We start from the raw sequence: 20,015 nt of genomic DNA, 5'->3' as shown, positions 1-20,015 counted from the left end.
AATGGTATGTGTGATTTAATTTATTTTAAAGTATTATTTTATTTTAAAATATTATTGTATAATATAATTTTACGTAAATATTTTTTGACAATATAAAAATTAATTTTAAAGATTATTTTTTTTATTAATGATATAAGGTTTTACGAGTAAGTTTGGTATAAGAGGAGGGGCTCCTCTCCTTTTATTCATTTCCTTTAACTGCCAATGACGTGTAACGGCCTCACTGTTATTAGATCATCTGTTTTTGTCATTCAGATACGGACGTACGAAAATATCAGACACCTACTTTATGCGTAATGACCATTTAATTCTCCCATATGCGTGTAAGCAGGCCTGCTGAATGTATGGGCCGGTTATCTCTTCTCCTACGGGTCCTCAATACCGAGCATGAGGTAAAGAGACTGGCCCTAAGGAGATCCGATTTCGGGACCAGATGATCAAGACCCGGCCTCATGGCTGAGTGATTCGGGCCAGCCCGTTGAAGGAGCCTTTTGACATTTGGATTAGTGTTGTCGTTATAGATCTGACCTTGTATGGGACTGACGAAGCGGATCAGTTATAAATATTATAAATATTAATTTAATAAAAAAATCGATAAAACATGATTTTTTTTAATATATATATGTGTGTGTGTGTTGGGATTCGTAATGAAGTTGGTGAAAGATATAAAGAATCAAATCAAAGTTGCATGAAATATATATATTTGAAACGTGTTTGGCTTAAAGTTGAGTTCATTTGCTCTATTCAGTGAACATTTTGTTTTGGGTGTAATACTCAGAGTATTCAATGAACCTAACTTTGCCAAACCATGCTCATGAGGAATTGACCTACCTATTTTTTACAATGGGAAGTTATTATTATTTTTTAATTATATTAAAATGAATAATTTAATTTTTATTTTATTTACTTTATTTTTTATTAAATCACATTAAATAGTTATTCTTTCTCAAACCGCTAATTATTTAGTTTTAATTGTACGTGTTAATTAATTATTATTTTAAAATTATAAATATTAAATAATTATATTTTAAAAATACTAATGATAATAAAAAAATATTTATATTTTAATTATTTTACATATTAATAAGTCAAATAAATGGAAAGCATTAAATAGTTGAGAAAGTAAAAAGATTTAGTTAATTTGATTAGAATATAAAGATTAAATAGTAGTTTTTTAAATAAATTATATTTAATTTTATTTATTAATTGGATATTCATTTATTTTTATTAATTTAATAATTATTTTTTTAAAATAAAAAATGAAAATTAAAAAAATAAAATATAAGATCTTTCATATTTATTCAGATATACATATTATCAGATAATTAATAATTAATTTAAAATAAAAAAACAGTTAATAAATGACAAATACAACTCATTTATCTAATCAAATAATTAATAATTTTCCATTCGTTAGTATTAAATTTAAATTAATCGATTAAATTAATAAATCACATAAAAATAATAATACTGCAAATTAAGCTTGTATATTTATATACATCATTACATATTTGCTACTAATTTTATTCAAAATTTTCAAATAGTATATACTTAATAAATAGTTATTAATTAATTTATGTTTGACTATTAAAAAGAAAATTACTAGTTAATTATGTGTTATATGAAAATTAATTTATTAATCTCTTAATTTTTAAAAATATATTAAAACATTTTAAAATTTTAAAAAGTCTTATTATGAAAGCACTAAAAAATTGAGAAAATATTTTTTCTTATAAAATTATTTTTTTATTAAAAAAAGATTTTAAACATTTTATATTTTTTTAATAATTAACATTAATAAAAGATATTTTAAGACAATATAAACATTTTAATATATTTTTTTATAATCAATATTTTAGATAATACATCTAAAAATATGAATAAAAATAAAAGAGATATTTATATAATTTTTGTAGGTTATGTGCACTTTTTCATCTCTTGTCAACTTTCTCTCTAATTGGAAGGGATAATTCATAGGGGAAAATGTTTTTTTTTTTTTTTTTGAATTTCCCATGAATTTTCACTCCTTTCCAAACAAGTGAAAGCATCTCAGCAATGCCACCTTCCGTAGGTTATTTCATTTCTTCCCTCTTTCTCTTTATTCAAACAAAGCCTTAGTTGCTTTGTTATACTTAGAATAGGGTTTCTGATTATGGGCCTTAAACTCTATCTTTTCAATCTAGGTAGGTTTCCTTGTTTATGTTATATTCAAAACTCTGTATTGGGCATTTGAAAAATCTTACATACGGCTCATTTTTCCAAGTGATTGTCAATATAATAAATATTTTTTAATTAATATGATAGAGAATATTTTTTAATTAGTCATTATTTTTTTGTTTCAAAACATAAATAGTAATGATAATATGGAAGGAAAATACATGGCTTAGAGTCAATATATGAAAAGGTTCTTGACTCAAAGGAGAAAGATTTGCTTAAAGTGAAGCTTGGACGCCATTCCTCTTCAACCTTCTAGAGCTAAGGGAGACTAGAAGTCTATAACCCATTCCATTGGACATCTGTATTGAGGTCTCAGAATATTAATTTAAATTTAAATATAAAATCTATCATGGATTTTTTAAATTCCATTCTAAATAAAAATTATTTATATATGCATGCGATTATTATTTTAGGAGGGAAGAGAAGGCCCACTCAGCTAGTTATACTAAGAAAGCTAATAGGCTTGACTTCACAGTGATCAGATGAGTGGCAAGAACTAGAAAAACGGCTCACTGAGTTGCTGGCTTAATTGAAGTAGTGATGGTGATAGCGTTTTACGTTAGCCTCTTCAACACCATTCGTTAACCCAACACACCATCTCTCAAAATTCAAACACAGTTAATTAGCCGAGTTGTTGGTTGGCCAGTTAGTTATATAAATCCTTACATTTATTAGCAGTAGAACTACTCATCATTCACAAATTCTTTGTGAATCAATCTCCCTTTTCTGCTTCACTTTTGATATCTCAGTTTCTCTCTCTGTGAATTTTTTGCAGCATTTTCGCCATGGAAGGAATGGAGCTTGCTTCTGATCAGATATCAGACGAGAATTCACATTCAAAAGTTAATCGAGAAAGGCCAAGTATTTCGTTCTTTGGTTTATTTTCTGCTGCTGATAGAATTGATTATCTCTTGATGTTCTTGGGAAGTGTGGGATCATGTATCCATGGCGCTGCCCTTCCTGTATTCTTTATTTTTTTTGGTCGTATGATTGATTCTCTGGGAAATTTAGCTGTGGATCCTCACAAAATGTCTTCACAGGTTTCCAGGGTATGATCTGAACTAAATCACACTTCATTCTGTAACTTTACGTGGTTAAAATTTGAGGGATTCAAGCAAGTTAATTTTCCCAATCCGATGCTATCTTTTGTTGCAGCATGCGTTGTATTTAGTGTATCTGGGGCTTGTCGTTTTTGCATCAGCTTGGATCGGTATGTTTCTTCATCTCAAGTCTCTTTCAGGGGAAGTGTTTTAGCTTTTCTAAGGAATGATCATTATTAAAACTATCACACAATACTAGGCACACACGAACTCATCAATGGGAATATTAGAGAAAGGGACAGTACAATAGATATAATGTTTACTCGTAAGGTTTACATCCACAAACCATGTAGAGATAAAGTTCATAAAAAAATGTGATATAATCTTTTAGAGTTCTCAAAACCTAATCCCAGTTTTTAAGTCAGGGTCACAGATAGGCTCATAAGAAAATATATTAAAAATTCAAGCCACATAATTTATAATCATCATTGTTAATATTTTCCATTCAGGTGTTGCGTTTTGGATGCAAACTGGGGAGAGGCAGACAGCTCGTTTGCGACTCCATTACCTTCAATCTGTTTTAAAAAAGGACATGAATTTTTTCGACACAGAAGCAGGAGATTCTAACATCATATTTCACATTTCCAGTGATGCAATATTAGTGCAAGATGCAATAGGTGATAAGGTAATTTAAAAAAGAACTATCAGTTTGAATCCTGAGAGAAAGTAACCGTTACAAACTAACTGTCTGTGTGTGTGTCCTGATGCAGACAGGCCATGCCATGCGCTACCTTTCTCAATTCATTGTTGGATTTGCTATTGGATTTGCATCTGTGTGGCAACTTACACTCCTCACCTTGGCTGTGGTTCCATTGATAGCCATTGCTGGAGGAGCTTACACTATAATCATGTCTACCTTATCAGAAAAAGGTGAGGCAGCTTATGCTGAAGCTGGGAAGGTTGCAGATGAGGTATATATCACTTTGGCTTCTTGATTCAAATAAATTGAGCTGCTTATCCTGAAGCTAAGAGTTCAGAGAAGAGCTTATCCATGTCTGTTTTCATTTTCTTGTTTCCTCTCCCACTTCTATCGAGTAGGTTATTTCGCAAATCCGGACTGTATATTCATTTGTAGGAGAGGATAGAGCAATAGAAGCATACTCAAGATCATTGAAGAATGCACTTAAATTGGGGAAGAAAAGTGGGATTGCAAAAGGAATTGGTGTTGGATTTACGTATGGACTATTGTTTTGTGCCTGGGCGATGCTGCTGTGGTATGCTAGTGTACTTGTAAGGCATCGCATCACAAGTGGGGCAAAAGCATTCACAATGATAATCAATGTCATTTTTAGTGGATTGTAAGTGTAATTTTGAGTAATATTAGCAGCTAGTACCGAGATTTTATGACAGACTATTCATTTACATTCTGATAAAAAAGGATTTTTTATTTATAGTGCTCTTGGTCAAGCTGCTCCAAATCTTGCTGCTATTGCCAAAGGTCGGGCTGCTGCTTCCAATATCATTAGCATGATTGAAACAGGCTCTAACACTTCTAAAAGGTTAAAAGAAGGATCAGAATTGCCTAAAGTAGATGGGAAAATTGAATTTTGCAATGTTTGTTTTGCTTATCCCTCGAGACCTAGTAAAGTCCTTGAAAATCTTAGCTTTACAGTAAGTGCTGGAAAGACCTTTGCAGTTGTCGGTCCCAGTGGCTCAGGGAAGAGCACTATTATATCTATGGTTCAACGTTTCTATGATCCCGATTCAGGTACTGCAGAATTTGCAATTTCCAGCTAGTGAAATTCCTTACTTGACAGTTGATGGTCAGTTATAAAAATTGTACGGCTTATGCACCAAACTTCTCTAGGTAAAGTACTATTGGATGGACATGATCTTAAGATTCTTCGGTTGAAATGGCTGAGAGAACAGATGGGATTGGTGAGCCAGGAACCTGCATTATTTGCCTCAACCATAGCTGATAATATTCTGCTTGGTAAAGAAGATGCAAGCATGGATGAGATTATTCAAGCTGCCAAAGCAGCTAATGCACATTCTTTTATCCAGCAATTACCTGATGGCTATTATACTCAGGTATGTCCTATCCAAGGTCTCTTCTGGATGTAGCATAGAACTGCAAGTAGATTATATATTTTTACCATGGCTGCTAACAAGGCTAGACATCAATGGCAGAATTTATCAGAAAACAGTATATGTTATATGATTCTATTCTTTCCACTGTGACATTTGAATCTAGGTGGGGGAGGCAGGAACTCAGCTTTCTGGTGGACAGAAGCAAAGAATCGCTATTGCAAGGGCAGTGGTGAGAAACCCAACGATATTACTTTTAGATGAGGCTACTAGTGCTCTGGATACAGAATCAGAATTCATTGTTCAGCAGGCCCTGAATAAAATCATGTCAAATAGGACTACAATCATTGTTGCACACCGTCTATCCACCATTCGGGATGTTGATACCATCATTGTCTTGAAGAATGGTCAGGTTGCTGAGAGTGGAAGCCATTTGGACCTGATATCTAAGGGAGGCGACTATGCGACGCTTGTGAGTTTGCAAGTTGCAGAACCTCTAACACATTCAAATTCAATAGGTTGTTCTGAAGCTTCTAGGAATTTTAGCTTTCGAGAAGTACCCCACAGCCAAAACAACCAGCAGGATTTTAAGTCAATCTCAATAAGAGAGCCGCAGTCAAATGATGACAGTATCCCCTCACAAAATCATTCTCCCACCCTATCGATTTTGGAACTAATAAAACTAAATGCACCAGAATGGCCCTGTGCGCTGCTTGGGTCAGTGGGTGCAATTTTGGCTGGCATGGAAGCTCCTCTGTTTGCCCTGGGTATCACACATGTGCTGACAGCATTTTATTCGCATGATGCATCTGAAATGAGACATGAGATTCGACGGGTAGCACTTATTTTTGTTGGATTGGGTGTTGTTACCATTCCTATATATCTTTTGCAACACTACTTTTACACCTTAATGGGAGAGCGTCTCACCACTCGCGTTCGCTTATCAATGTTCTCAGGTCTCTTTTCTGCTTGCTTCTCCATTTTAACAATAAAATATATCCATCGGAATGTAGAGTGTTCTAAAACATTTTCTTGTTTCAACTGCAGCTATGCTTTCCAACGAGATTGGCTGGTTTGACTTAGAAGAGAATAACACTGGCTCATTAACATCAGCTTTATCAGCTGATGCAACCTTAGTACGTAGTGCTCTTTCAGACCGACTCTCAACAATTGTGCAAAATGTAGCGCTTACGGTAACTGCGTGTGTTATTGCCTTCACATTGAGTTGGCGCATAGCAGCTGTAGTTGTTGCATCCTTACCTCTGCTCGTGGGAGCTTCCATAGCTGAGGTATGCCTTTGAGATCACCATGATCAACATCAGGGTGATTCAATCATTTCTTTTTTCATTTCAAACATCCTCACACTTACAGTTCTCTTCTTTTCAAAATCTGCAGCAACTATTTCTCAAGGGGTTTGGAGGAGACTACCATGCTTACTCTAGAGCAACTACAGTGGCACGTGAAGCACTCACTAATATTCGTACTGTTGCTGCATTTGGGGCTGAAGAAAGAATATCTATTCGGTTTGCCTCTGAACTTAGCAAACCAAACAAGCAAGCACTTTTAAGGGGGCATATTTCTGGTTTTGGCTATGGCCTTACCCAGCTATTTGCTTTTGGTTCCTATGCGCTTGGCCTTTGGTATGCATCGGTCCTAATCACACACAAAGATTCCAATTTTGGACACATCATGAAGTCCTTCATGGTTTTGATAATTACTGCACTGGCTATAGCAGAAACACTTGCTCTTACACCAGACATTGTGAAGGGTTCACAAGCACTTGGATCAGTTTTCAGTGTTCTCCACAGGAGAACAGCTATAGACCCTAACAATCTCGCATCAAAGGTAGTAACTGATATCAAAGGGGATATAGAATTCAGAAATGTGAGTTTCAAGTACCCTGCCAGGCCAGATATCACCATTTTTGAGCTTTTAAATCTCAAAGTTCCTGCAGGCAAAAGTCTGGCTGTGGTAGGCCCAAGTGGTTCGGGGAAGAGCACTATAATTGCGCTGATACTGAGGTTCTATGACCCCATTTCTGGGGCAATCCTGATTGACGGATGTGATATTAAAACCATGAATTTGAAATCGTTGAGGTTAAAAATAGGTCTGGTCCAGCAGGAGCCAGCGCTGTTCTCCACAACTATTTATGAAAACATCAAGTATGGAAATGAAAATGCCTCAGAAGTTGAAATAATGAAAGCATCCAAAGCAGCAAATGCCCATGGATTCATCAGCAGAATGCCCGAAGGGTACCAGACTCATGTGGGGGATAGGGGACTGCAATTATCTGGGGGGCAGAAACAGAGAGTGGCAATTGCTAGGGCAATTCTGAAGGACCCTTCCATTCTTCTATTGGATGAAGCTACTAGCGCATTGGATACAGCATCGGAGAAGCTGGTTCAAGAGGCTCTGGATAAGCTTATGGAAAGACGGACGACAATTTTGGTAGCCCACAGATTGTCGACCATTCGCGATGCAGATAGTATTGCTGTGCTACAACATGGGAGAGTGGCTGAATTTGGCAGCCATAAGCAGCTCATGGGAAAACCTGGTAGTATTTATAAGCAATTAGTTAGCCTGCAACAAGAAGAGAGGATACAGTCATAAGTAATTATCTTCAACAACTCAAATATTAAGGGCTACAAGCCCAAAAGATCTTAGCTGCCTGTAAATGAAGGGATGCGGGTAACACTTCTCATTTAAAAACTGTGCATATTCTTCAGGCACTAAATCTGTTTGCAAGTTAATTAAATATTTACACAAGATAATTTCGTATACTTGAAAATGAAATGCGTAAATGAAAAAAATGCTATTGCAATATGTTGATGGTGCATGTTTTGATGTCCTTGCATATGTTTCTCTGCAACTGAGACGAGAAGCACCATTACATTGTCCTTAAAATAAGGACAGCAGAAGACATTGTTGCCTATCTATAGAAAAATAGCTTGTCGAATAACCTCCATAACCCAGGTTCAAGAATCCAAGTTATTTAGAATATCTCATAACCACCTCCCCACGCAGATTTGCAACTGGTCCAAATGGGGCATTCAACTGAAACCAAGCATTGTCTCTTAACAAACAGAGTTTCTTTCTTCTTTGTGTCTAGCTTCTCTCTCCTTTGTGCCGCACCAAAATTGTTATCAGTTCCAAGGTTGTGATTAAAAAGAGAGGGGTAATCCAATTATCTAAACGGTGTTGTTTAAGGCAAGGATCTGCCACAACAACTCCGCTACCTATATTTGTTGTATATCACTTGCTTGCACAATTAAAAAACACCAAATAACCTTAGACTACATAAGCTAGTTGGTGCTCATTGACCGGATATGAATTTGAAATCTAATGCAGATGCTACAAGGTTGCAGAAGAATTTATCCATGTCCTCCTCTTTTGCTTTTTCGTTGGATTCTTTCATGGATTAGGTTATTTGGCATGGTAGATTCATCTGTAAGAGAGGATAAATTTCAATTGAAGCTTACTCAAGGTCACTTCAGCATCGTAAAAGGAGTTGGTGCTGAATTTACAATGTTGTCTTCTGGTCGTCCAACAATTGCCAGTAAAGACCAAAGTTATTCTTCCAGGACCAAACTTTTAGTATTACCACACATAGGACATCAATTGCATTACCAAAGAAGCCATATTCATGTCAGGAACAGTTCTCAAATAGTAGGGACCTGAAAAGCAAATGAGTATTCATGTTTTCTAAGAAATGCAGGCAATACAGATCATGAGATAAAAATAATTAAAGAATCATAAGAAAAAAAATGGAGGAATGCCGACTAACCCACAATTTTCAATCGATGATTCACTGAGATTTCAACGATTCATAAACTTAAGTAACTTTGAGTTTTCGGTGAAGGACCATATCATATTAATCTCATTTTTTGATGAATCAGGAGGAAGTTAGGATTTACAGAGTTCATAATATTTGTGATGGGAGAGTTTTCAAGTTCGGAATTCCCACAGCATCTGAGCAGAACACTTGCGAGACTATCTGAGATTGTTGGAGACCTAAGTTTGGGAATTGAAATGAAAATTAGGGTTTAATTGAAAGGGAATCAGAAGAAATGTGGAGTTTGGATGAAGCGTTGAATACCTATACCAAAGAGCGTTGCATGTGAAAGGCATTGTGAAGAATGACGCCAATTCATTCGGCAAGCCATTGCTCTTCGTCCTCTATTCCACCTAAGATGGATCATATCTTCTGTTTGTGTCCTCGACTTGATCGGTTCTGTTCATAGCATCTGATCTTCGACAACGAATTATGGTCTGGTATTGCTTTGGTTTCGCCTCTGTTGCAAAACCAGAAATGCCAATGGCAAGTAAGCGAAGGAAAATTAGTTAATAACACGGGGTATTTCCGTAAATATACATTATCATTCCCTTCTGAAAAATAATGTAGAGGTGATATATTACCATGACCAAAAAATTATTAGAAACGATTTTTTCTTTTGAATTTTATTAGAACAAATTTATTATTACGGTTGAAATTCACAAATTGTTCTGACTTGACTAACGATAATGCTTGACCATGATTTACTAGTCTTTCACTTTTGATTAAAAAATACCCCGCGCTTGCTAACAATTGTGGCATGTGTTTATTAATATACGATCGCATTTTTTTACGGTGGCAGTTTTAAAATAAAATAAAATTTAGTATCATTCCCTAAACCCATTTCAAAAAAAAAAGCATTCACAAAATGATGCTATTTTATAAAAGGAGAAAAGAGTGATGGCAATCGTTGCATCATAAAAATAAAAAATTATTGTCAAATGTCAAAAGACAAAAAAGCTACTTTAAAGAGATGGTGGGATGAGATCGCATGGAAAGCATAATACTTGGTTGGAAGACAATCAGGGCTCTCGCTATTAAAAAAAAAAAAAACTATGGAGGCATGACTTGTCTTGTAGAAAAGGGAAGGGCAGAATCACTGACGGATCCAATTTGGGCTAAGGGTGGGTTTCTCATGAAAAATTTTAAATTATCTAAGAGTATTTAGATAATTTTTTTTTAAAAAAAAATTATTATTAAATTCCTAATATTTTAAAAAATTCATTACTTTATTTCTATTTAAAATTTACACAATTAAATTTTTTTTATTTTATAAAATAAAATTATTTAATCATTTTATTAAAAAATTCATCAACCTATAATTTTTATATTATTTATATTATTTAATCCTATAATTTTAATTATACATATTATTTAATATAAGTAAATTTAAGTGTTCATACTATTTAGATTTTATAATAAAGGTAAAATAAATTGACTAATAAATTTTTTATAAATTATTAAATAATTTAATTTTATAAAATAAAGAGATATTTTACTCGAGTGAGTTTGATATAGAAACAAATTAGTAAATTTTTTAAAATTTAAAAATTTAATAATAATTATCTCATTAAAAAATTACAACTTCAAATATTATTTTTGCAAAAAGTCACTTTATTTTTGTATTTTAATTTTTTATTTTTAAAAAAATCTTAAATATATATAGTATTGATACAGTTAATAAGTTAAGCTATTCAAATAAATAGGCAAATTGATTTAATTTGTAATATTTTTCGGTTATTTTAGATTTAAGGCGATAATCTTGTCTTTAATATTTATATAAATAAATTTTTTCTAAAATGAGTGAAATTGAAAATTTTATTGAAAAGATAAAATTGAATCCTTAACTTCAATTTCTGAATCACTGGACAAAATAAAAATTTTGCATACCTAAATTGAAACTATGGTTGCAAATTGTAACTGAGTTTTAATATATGGATATATGTTTGGGAGATTTCAATGTCATTTAACTTGGTATGATCTAGAAATTAAATGCGTACAGCTTATTTAGTTTTCACTCTCTCAATTTTTTATAGAAAATTCCAAATTATTGTTGCAAGCTTAGCCCAGCAGCCAGTAGCTGATTGATGTAGTTGGAAATTGGCGGGGTTTGCTGTTACGTTGGTTGTGATTAGTTGCAGAGTAGTTGAAGTTAACTGAATACCTGCTTGGTTAGTTACTAAGCCTAAGGCTGCATATAAAACCTAATGATAATTGACGGATCAACTAAAGAAGATGATGATTATAAAAATCATCTACCATTACGTTACGTGCATGTGATCTACATGGTTATTGAAATTCAAACTCAAAAACACAACCCTCATAAACTTTAAATTAGATTTAAACTAATACATCATCAATTTGTTTTGATTTCAAATCAAAATCAATAATTCAATTCTCAGTTTACTTTCAATTTGATTTGATTTAAATCTTGATAACCGTCGGACTTTCTACACCTAGCGGCAAGTCTGGAGCCTAAAGAAGAATATAGGCTCGAGATCTGGAGCCTAAAGAAGAATATAGGCCTGAGATCCATCAACCCCTTCTCAAAGCAAGCCAGCCCCACGCGACGTATCCCAATCTGGTGACGAGAATCAAGCAGACATGCTACACGCGCTGACCCATCTAAAGGAAGTCTAGTCCAGTGATATGACAAGATGCAGGAGAGCAGGTCAAATCACCTCGTAGCCCTACCAGCATGTTCATAAGGGGAATTAAATGTTATCTGGTGTTGAGAGGGGTTCTGATACATCTATCCCTATAGATCTGCGTGACAGAAACAGGTGAAATTATAGTAAAAAAGCGGTTAAACATCACTAGCGGACAAAAAGAAAAAAGATAAAAAGAGAGAAACATCTTCTTCTCCAATCAAACTTACACAACTGTACACCCTATTTTCTAGATTTTATAACATCAAATCTATTAAGGAAAAGTAATTGATTAGCAGCGAATATGTTTGTTGAAATACATTTATTATCAAAATTAATAAAAATATATATTAGATAAGTTACATAGTGAATTTTAATTTAAATGAAAGTTTTATTAGTAAAATATTTTATCAAATTAGTATAAACTTAATTATTATAAGCTACTTTCCTTAACTTTTTCTTTTAAACTTATAAATATATTTATAGACAAATACTTTTTAAATTTAGTGATGTTAATTTTAGGAAGATTTACTATTTAGTCTCTGGTTATTAATATTATTAACAAGTCAATTTCTACATTTTTAGAAATCTATTAAGACGTTTTTATTTTTTTCTCTTTATCAACAAAATAGTTCTTTCGTTGTCTTTTTTATTAAAAATAGATGAAGGATGAGAGAAAGTTTTTAAAATTCAATTTTGCTCTCAAATAAAACCCTTTATTTAGTTTTTGAATATTATTATTATTAATAAGTCAGTTCTTATATTTTCATAAATCTATTAAAACATCATTATCTTTTCTCATATCTATTAGAACATGCTTATCGTTTCTTTTCATCAATGAAACACTCTCTCCTCCTCTTTCCCAAAAAAGAAAAAAAGAAAAAGAAAAAGAAGAAGAAGATAATGATGAAGGAGAAGAAGAAGAAAAAGAAGAAAAGTAGAAGAAGAAGAAGATGACGACGATGATGAAGAAAAATTGCCTTCTCCTTAAAAAGGAAGAATAAAAAAAATTAAAGAATAAAAAAAGAAGAAGAAGATCCAATAAAGAAAAAAAAAGAGAAAAGAAAGAACTAAAGAAGAAGAAGAGGAGAGAGAATCGATGAAGAAAAAACGAGAAGAAGGAAAAAGAGGAGGTAATTTAGTTTTTTGTTATATTTTTAACGGTAAAAATAAATGAAAGAATTATTTTATAAACAGAAAAAAAAATATTTTAATAAATTTCTGAAAATGTAAATACCAACTTATTAATAATAATAATATTTAGAAACTAAATTACAAATCTCCATAATTTTAATTTCATTTCAATATATTCAAAAGGGAAGGATCTAAACCTCATGAAGTATCTTAAAATTTAGAAGTTTCATTAGGGCCGCCACCGTGATAATATAGAAATCTGATAATTATAAAGTATCTTATATTATACTCTAATTTACTGTAGAAGGGAATTAAAATAAAAGATAATAGCGTTCTTGACAATGACCTCTTCTTAAAAATTAAATTGCGTAGAGGCCCCTTTTCTTTTACGTTTACTGCAAAGCCTTCTTCTCTACTAGTCCTAATAGGTGTACTGAATCAGCTTGTAAAGTTAGGCGTTTTCAGACTTTTTCTTTTTTTATATATATAGACTCACTCAATTAATCCGCATTCGCATCGGACTAATCCATTATAGAGGTAAGTAAAGTTCTTCCTCTCATATTCTAAATGTGCTTACATTCATCTCATGTGTTTGCGGGATTAGATAAAAGCAAGAATAAAAATGGGTCAAATCTTCTAAAAAAAGCCAATCTCCTTGTCCGCCTATCTGTCTTTTTTTTTTTAAAACCTAATTAAACATATGGGCTTCTGTTTAATGGATTTGTTTATTTAGCTAGCTTGTCTCTTACTGTAAATCTCAGCTGGTTGCTGTTCCTGGTCTCATTATTTATGGCGAGATGTTCTGGGATTATGAAACTTGCTGTTTTAAACTTATGTATGAGGCTTAGAAAGATTTTGATGCAGGAAAAATGATGATCAGAAAGGGAAGTCCATCAAAGAAGAGAAGGACAAAGAAACAGGCTTTTCATGGTATTTTGAAGGGCACCCATTCTTCAGAATTTCTAGACTCTGACCTCGTACTACAAGTCTCTAAGGTTAGTTTCTGTAACCAGTTTCTGTACCAAAGATTTTAATGGGAAGAATCAAAGTTCTTATGATTTTTTTCGTTTAGGTTTACATGAAGGGTGGTTCGATTTCAAAATCTGGTTCTGTTCAGAAGATTCTCAGGAGAGTGACGAAGCATCGTGCAGCCATGGCAGTAGTTGTGGAAACAAACCTGGAAAACTCTCCAAGGTAATGATTGAACTATATAGCAACTTTAAACAGGAAAGTGAATTGAGTTCTTGAAAATTTTCTCTAATTATGCACAGAAATATGTTCCAGGAAACGGCTTTCGGTGGGTAGATATGATGCTGGTCAATTGCCGGAAATGATCATTCTTCAGTCTGTTCATGATGGGAGGATGATATTCACAGGGAGCTTGCTTCGCCAGATAGAAGGTTTTAATTTGGTTTTCAAAACAAGTTAAATTCTGGACCATTACATCAACGGAAACTCATCAGACCCTTAATTTAGCTACAAGAAGATGAAATTCAAACCCTTCTACTTAATTAGCTACTAGTTTTTCATCTGATGACACAACATAGATCACACTTGTCAGTTAACCACGTATCAACTTTTCTGAATTTAATCCATTTTTCACAGGCCTCGAGTTGAATTCAGGACCTGATTTTGATCTTGAAAACCATAGCAGTTCAAGAGAAGCCAGGGCCTCTGCCTTCAGTGAAATCAAATCCTGTGCCATTCAAAGCTCTGAAGAATTTTCAAGAAATGGTATTGCTAGCTTAAAAGATGGAAATGTATGCCAGAAGAAAGTTACCCTGAAATCGATTTCTGTGATCAGAAAAGAGCTTCCAGAATCAAATCTCGGTTGGCCTCTCCTTCCAAGAACTACAACTCTGAGTAAAGAAGCATTGAGAAAATCAAAAGCAAGAAGTCTGTCCCTGATAGAAAGGGTCATGAATCTACCTACTCGATCCTTTGACATGACAATGGAAAAGCAAGCTGATTCAGATTCTGCTGAAGAGAACATATCCTTGGATGCCAAAACAGAAGATTCCAATATCTCTGAAAATAAATCAGTTGATGGAAGCAGCAATAGAGAAGATGAGGGGCGTGGTCTTCTGCAAGAAATCTCTTCGAGTTCAGTTTCTGCATTAACAGAAGAATCGACACAGTTTAAATTTGGTTGGCCTCTCCTTCGCATAAAGACTTCTGCAACTGTAGACGCTTTGGAAGAATCGACACAAGCTTCTCCTAAATCCCAAATTAATATGCCTTTCAAAGAAGCAGAAGCTTTAGCAGGAATAAGAGAGCTGCCATTAATGAAGCTGGAACTTTTTCTCAGATTGAAGTCATCTGGCTGCAAGCAGTTCAGCTACGAGGAGCTTGCGAGAGCAACCCATAAATTTTCCTCAGGTTTAACATCTTTCTTTGGGTTTACTGATACAGCCTTTTGTTTCTTTGACAAAGTTTTATTCAAGCAAGTTCAACATTTCCAACAGGAAACTTGATTGGAGAAGGAGGATGCAGCAATGTATATAAGGGATCCCTTCATAGAGACAAGCTAGTGGCAGTAAAGGTTCTAAAACAGTACAAAGAAGCTTGGAACGACTTCTCCTTGGAAGTAGAGATTGTGTCTTCATTAAAGCACAAGCACATTACACATCTGCTAGGTGTATGCATTGAAGATAATCATCTAATTTTGGTATATGATTTCTTGTCCAAGGGAAGCTTAGAGGAAAGATTAAAAGGTGATTTTCTGTGATTATTATTGTGCTTTTTCAGAAAAAGGTGATCAATGTACTTGTAATTGAAACATAAAACCTGACACAGGTCACAATGAGAAGTCTATGACGCCCTGGAAAGTGAGGTTCAAAGTGGCCATTGCAGTTGCTGAAGCTCTAAATTATCTGCACAATGGATGTTCTCCCTCAGTTATTCACAGAGATGTGAAGTCCTCTAACATTCTCCTCTCTGATGACTTTCAACCACAGGTACTGTTTTATTCAAATTCTTCGTTTGGAAACACCTAAAAGCAAATTATTATTATACCGGTCTAACTAAAACCGATCTAAATAATTTTAAAACTTATTTTCCATTATAGTTAACCTAAAGTTATTTACTAGTTCGAAATAGCTATTTATAAACACTTTACAATTTTCACCTGTAACATCCCACCATTTGTGAGATGGAAATCCCATATCGGTGAAGGAATTGAATTAAAGGGTATTATTATATAATTAGCTCAGAACTATTAAATAGCTGTTAAATAACTTGGTTAGGCATTTTGTGTTTGATAGAAAATGGATTCTAAAATTATTTAAACCAATTTTGCAGGACTGTCACAATTTTATACTTAGAGTCGCCACAGAAAATACCAACTCTTTGAAAATTTGGTCATAAAAAATTCAAATAAATAGTTTAAAATAGGTAGCCATGACAAGGAAAGAATGCAGAAAAATTCACCCGTTTCAACTCCCACTAACAACTGCACAAAATTTAAAATTCACAAGAACTACAGTCCTGAAATTGTTCTTATTTCCATCTGTCCAGTTATCAGATTTCGGGCTTGCGACATGGGGACCTAAAGATACAGCCTACATGTCCAGCAGTGACATTGTTGGAACTTTTGGATATATAGCTCCAGAATATTTTATGCATGGAAGGGTCAGTGACAAAGTTGATGTATACTCTTTTGGAATAGTTCTGCTAGAATTGTTAACGGGAAAGAAGCCGATTATCTCAAAAAGTGTAGAAGGACAGGAAAGCTTGGTCATGTGGGTAAGAATTGCTACTTTCTTTCACTGCTTGAAGATTTTTCATATGTTGTCTCCGATGTTATTAACCAGCCGATTTGTTCTAATTCAGGCAATGCCATTACTGGAGAGTGGGAAGCTTGAAGCCTTAGTGGATCCGATGTTATTTGGGGAGTTTGACACTGTTCAAATGCAGAGGATGGTTCTTGCAGCAACCTTCTGCATCAAACAATCGCCCAGATTACGACCAAAAGCGAGCCAGGTTCATGTTACTTTCGTAGTTGTAATAATTGGCTGATGAAAAAAACTTTAGCGGGAAAGAAAAAGAAGAGAGGGAGGGAAAATAAGGAGAGAAAATGAAGGGAAAAAAAACTTATTGTTCGGATGCTAGGAAGGAGCATCCGAAAGGAAAATAAAAGAGGAAAGTTGTTTTTTAATTTGATATTCTTATATTAATATTTGGGTTTCAAGTTAACACTAAGATCTTCAATCCCATTTTTCAGATATTAAACCTGTTAAGGGAGGAGAAAGAAGTAAGAGAATGGATCAAAGACTATGTTGACGATCTACTGCAGTCAAGTTATGAGGAAATTGATGAATTTTCCCCAGAATTTGATCAAAAGCTACCAAGGTCAGATTCTTCATTTCTGGGTTTGGATGAAGATGATGATTCATCGATAAGGAGTGCAGAACAGAGGCAATTGAAAGATTACTTGAAAGAACAGCAAGATTAATCACCATTAAACTTTTTGTTTAAATATAGCTTGACTTATTTCTTATTGCTCTCCGAAAGCTTTGGCACTTAGGTGGCCAGAGGGAAGCAGTTGAACAACAAGAATTTTGATTGTACATAGCAATCCTTGGTTAAAGAATTACAGACAAAGGAAATGTGTAAAGCTGGACTACTCCACCCGTTGTTTGAGCCTTTGCTTCAACATTTGCTGGGCATCTTCACAACATTTGCTGCATGAATAACTTGCTCACAATTAAGAAATCTCTGGTGAATAAGAAGGATGGATCTCCATATTCACTAATAAAGGTGTATATACGCTCTCAATGTATTAAATAATTTGAGAAATATTTACCTGGACATGATTTATTATGAATTAATGGATTTTCTAAGGCATAAATAAATTGGACTCATCTTGTTGATGGATCTAGGGCGATCCTCCTTTGAATAAAATATAAATATAATTTAATAAATAAATTAAATTATGAGAGAAATTTTTAGATAGACTCTGGTTCATTACAGATCAAGCCAATTATATGCAGAAATATGTGAGTTCCATTTTTTTTATATGGGACCTACTTGTTTGTGTCTTACAATTTGACTTGGTCCATGGTGGCCAGAGTCTAGATATAGACATGGACTGATTTCGGTTTGAAACTAATAGTTTGATTTAATTTTTTACTCGAACTGAAACCAGCCTGATTTAAAACAGTTCAAAATAATTTCAGTTTTTTAATGGTTTTGGTTTGGTTCCGATTTGATTTTAAAAGAGTTCTTATTTTGAGTTTATACGGTTTCAGTTCTATTTAAGTCCAAATTTTATATGATTCAACCTGATTTCAATTTGATTCCAATTCAAAATTTTTAAACTAAAAATTTAAATAAAATTGAATAATAAATAAAAATATTAAGTTTTATTAATTATGTGATATATCTTGTTCATAATTCAATAAATAAATAAAATAACATTAAATTTAAATAAAAATAACATTAATAAGTTTGTTAAAAAAATTTATTTGAGACTTACGTTACCTATGTATCTTTATAAGTATTAGAGGAATCAAAACTCTCGTAGTCCAGTTACAATAATTATATTTAATCTTTATTGTATATCTTCGACTTCTAATGAAGTATTGCTTTGACTTCATGGGTGCTTTTATTTTCAAGGTCTTGACTATGATCTTAAGTTCTAATTCAATAGTCTAAACAAAATTGTGCTTTAAATGCCGAAGCACTAAGTTTGGAACGTTTTTTTATGTAATATCAAACCACCACAATTAAATGTTTATTCTATGGCAACTTAAGATATCGTGACCTTTAATAATTCTTTCACAACTTTTAATAAAACTAAAAATTTTGATTCATATCATTTCCACCATTTTAATATGCAAAAATTTAAATTATTACTATCGCCAAATTCAAAATTAGTGTATAAATATAAATCAATTTTAGTTAATCCACCGGTCCTTCTTACTCTTCTTTTGTCTTTATATTAAATATTATGAACTTTTCTTTGTATGGTTAGATTGTTAATTATTTATATTTCTTGTGATGAAAGATTCTCTAAGCACAATTGATGCATCAACCGCCATAAGAGAGTCGTATATATCCAAAACATTTTATTTTACCTTATTTATTACTTTGAGTGCCTCAAATTTGATATCATTAGCATTATAATAATCTATTAATAAATTACAAATTTCATCTATTTTAATTTTAGGATAAAAAAGATACAGCCATTTTATTTTATTATTTCAATATAATCTTTCATTTCAATATCTTCTCCATTATTTTTTTAATGTCGATACAATATTAATAGATTCAATTAAAAATACTATGTTGTTCTTGAATAAATATGAGAAAAAATTTCAATAACATCATTAAAAATCAATAAAATTTTATATATTTTTTCATAAATATTTCAATTATTTGCATCATAGGTAAATGATGAAAATTTACTCTCAAAAAATGAAAATAATAAATTCCTATATAGTTTGATTTACCATTTTATAAGTGAAACTCCACATTGTAGGAATATCTTTTGTAAATTTTATGGATTTTAAATTATTGTCTGCATAATAATATTTTTATTCTCTCTTAACATTTGAATATAACTATAAAAAAATTTAATATATTTTTTATAGGTTGAATATATAGATTTAAATTTTTAATTCCATTTTATACATGTAAATTAATCACATGATATGCACATCTAATATGAAATTATCTACCATTAAAAATTGATTGACATATATTTTTTAAAGATAGTATTTACTGAAATATTATTAATTCAATGCAAAAGATATTAAAATTAAGTGAATATTTTTAAAAAAATATTTTTAATTAATCGTACAATATTTTGTATAGCGTGTTTTTCATTAAAAGTTCTAAAATGTAATAATTTTTTTTGCATAACATAATCCTTATAAACCCAATGACAAATAATCCCCTTATATGAATTAACTTGTCTTGTCTTGATCTGTCTAAATATTTGAACAAATAGAAATTTTATATTTCAATTATAATAACATTCGAATCAATTGATTTTTAACTTTACACTTTATATATCTTTTTAAAGAATTGATAAATTTTTTATATTGAGAACAT

General features: G+C 32.5%; 2 protein-coding genes and 1 long non-coding RNA gene across 7 annotated transcripts; 2 read left to right on the top strand and 1 right to left on the bottom strand.

Annotated features, from left to right (window-relative positions):
• The first annotated feature begins 2,800 nt into the window (after window positions 1-2,800).
• Window positions 2,801-8,167, top strand: LOC110616072 (ABC transporter B family member 13). Of its 2 annotated transcripts, XM_021758389.2 has the most exons (10): window positions 2,801-3,266; window positions 3,373-3,427; window positions 3,767-3,942; window positions 4,028-4,228; window positions 4,356-4,615; window positions 4,712-5,025; window positions 5,125-5,348; window positions 5,512-6,301; window positions 6,393-6,634; window positions 6,741-8,167. In XM_021758389.2, exons 1-10 carry the CDS (start codon window positions 3,003-3,005, stop codon window positions 7,953-7,955), a joined length of 3,741 nt encoding a protein of 1,246 aa, XP_021614081.1. In that variant the 5' UTR covers window positions 2,801-3,002; the 3' UTR covers window positions 7,956-8,167. The 2 variants fall into 2 exon arrangements, with proteins under 2 accessions (XP_021614081.1, XP_043813018.1); XM_043957083.1 differs by lacking the exons at window positions 2,801-3,266; window positions 3,373-3,427 and having other exon boundaries at window positions 3,811-3,942; window positions 4,032-4,228.
• LOC110616073 lies at window positions 7,788-9,792 on the bottom strand. 2 transcript variants are annotated; one of them, XR_002488144.2, is made up of 4 exons: window positions 9,442-9,789; window positions 9,130-9,356; window positions 8,825-9,019; window positions 7,788-7,925 (listed from the first exon to the last, which is right to left on the bottom strand). It is a non-coding gene; the product is annotated as an uncharacterized LOC110616073 (long non-coding RNA). The 2 variants fall into 2 exon arrangements; XR_002488143.2 differs by having other exon boundaries at window positions 9,130-9,792.
• A 3,581-nt stretch (window positions 9,793-13,373) lies between these two features.
• LOC110614909 (PTI1-like tyrosine-protein kinase 1) lies at window positions 13,374-17,613 on the top strand. Of its 3 annotated transcripts, XM_021756598.2 has the most exons (10): window positions 13,374-13,496; window positions 13,824-13,954; window positions 14,032-14,153; window positions 14,244-14,359; window positions 14,565-15,338; window positions 15,425-15,673; window positions 15,756-15,916; window positions 16,476-16,703; window positions 16,791-16,940; window positions 17,182-17,613. In XM_021756598.2, the coding sequence occupies exons 2-10, from the start codon at window positions 13,829-13,831 to the stop codon at window positions 17,410-17,412; spliced, it is 2,157 nt and encodes a 718-aa protein (XP_021612290.1). In that variant the 5' UTR covers window positions 13,374-13,496; window positions 13,824-13,828; the 3' UTR covers window positions 17,413-17,613. The 3 variants fall into 3 exon arrangements, with proteins under 3 accessions (XP_021612290.1, XP_043812425.1, XP_021612291.1); XM_043956490.1 differs by lacking the exon at window positions 13,374-13,496 and having other exon boundaries at window positions 13,656-13,954; XM_021756599.2 differs by lacking the exon at window positions 13,374-13,496 and having other exon boundaries at window positions 13,939-13,954; window positions 14,231-14,359.
• The last annotated feature ends 2,402 nt before the right edge of the window (window positions 17,614-20,015 follow it).

This window comes from Manihot esculenta, chromosome 5 (assembly GCF_001659605.2).
Source record: "Manihot esculenta cultivar AM560-2 chromosome 5, M.esculenta_v8, whole genome shotgun sequence".
NCBI lineage: Eukaryota > Viridiplantae > Streptophyta > Magnoliopsida > Malpighiales > Euphorbiaceae > Manihot > Manihot esculenta.
The sequence above is the reverse complement of the archived record's forward strand: the minus strand, read 5'-3'. Positions and strand labels throughout refer to the sequence as shown.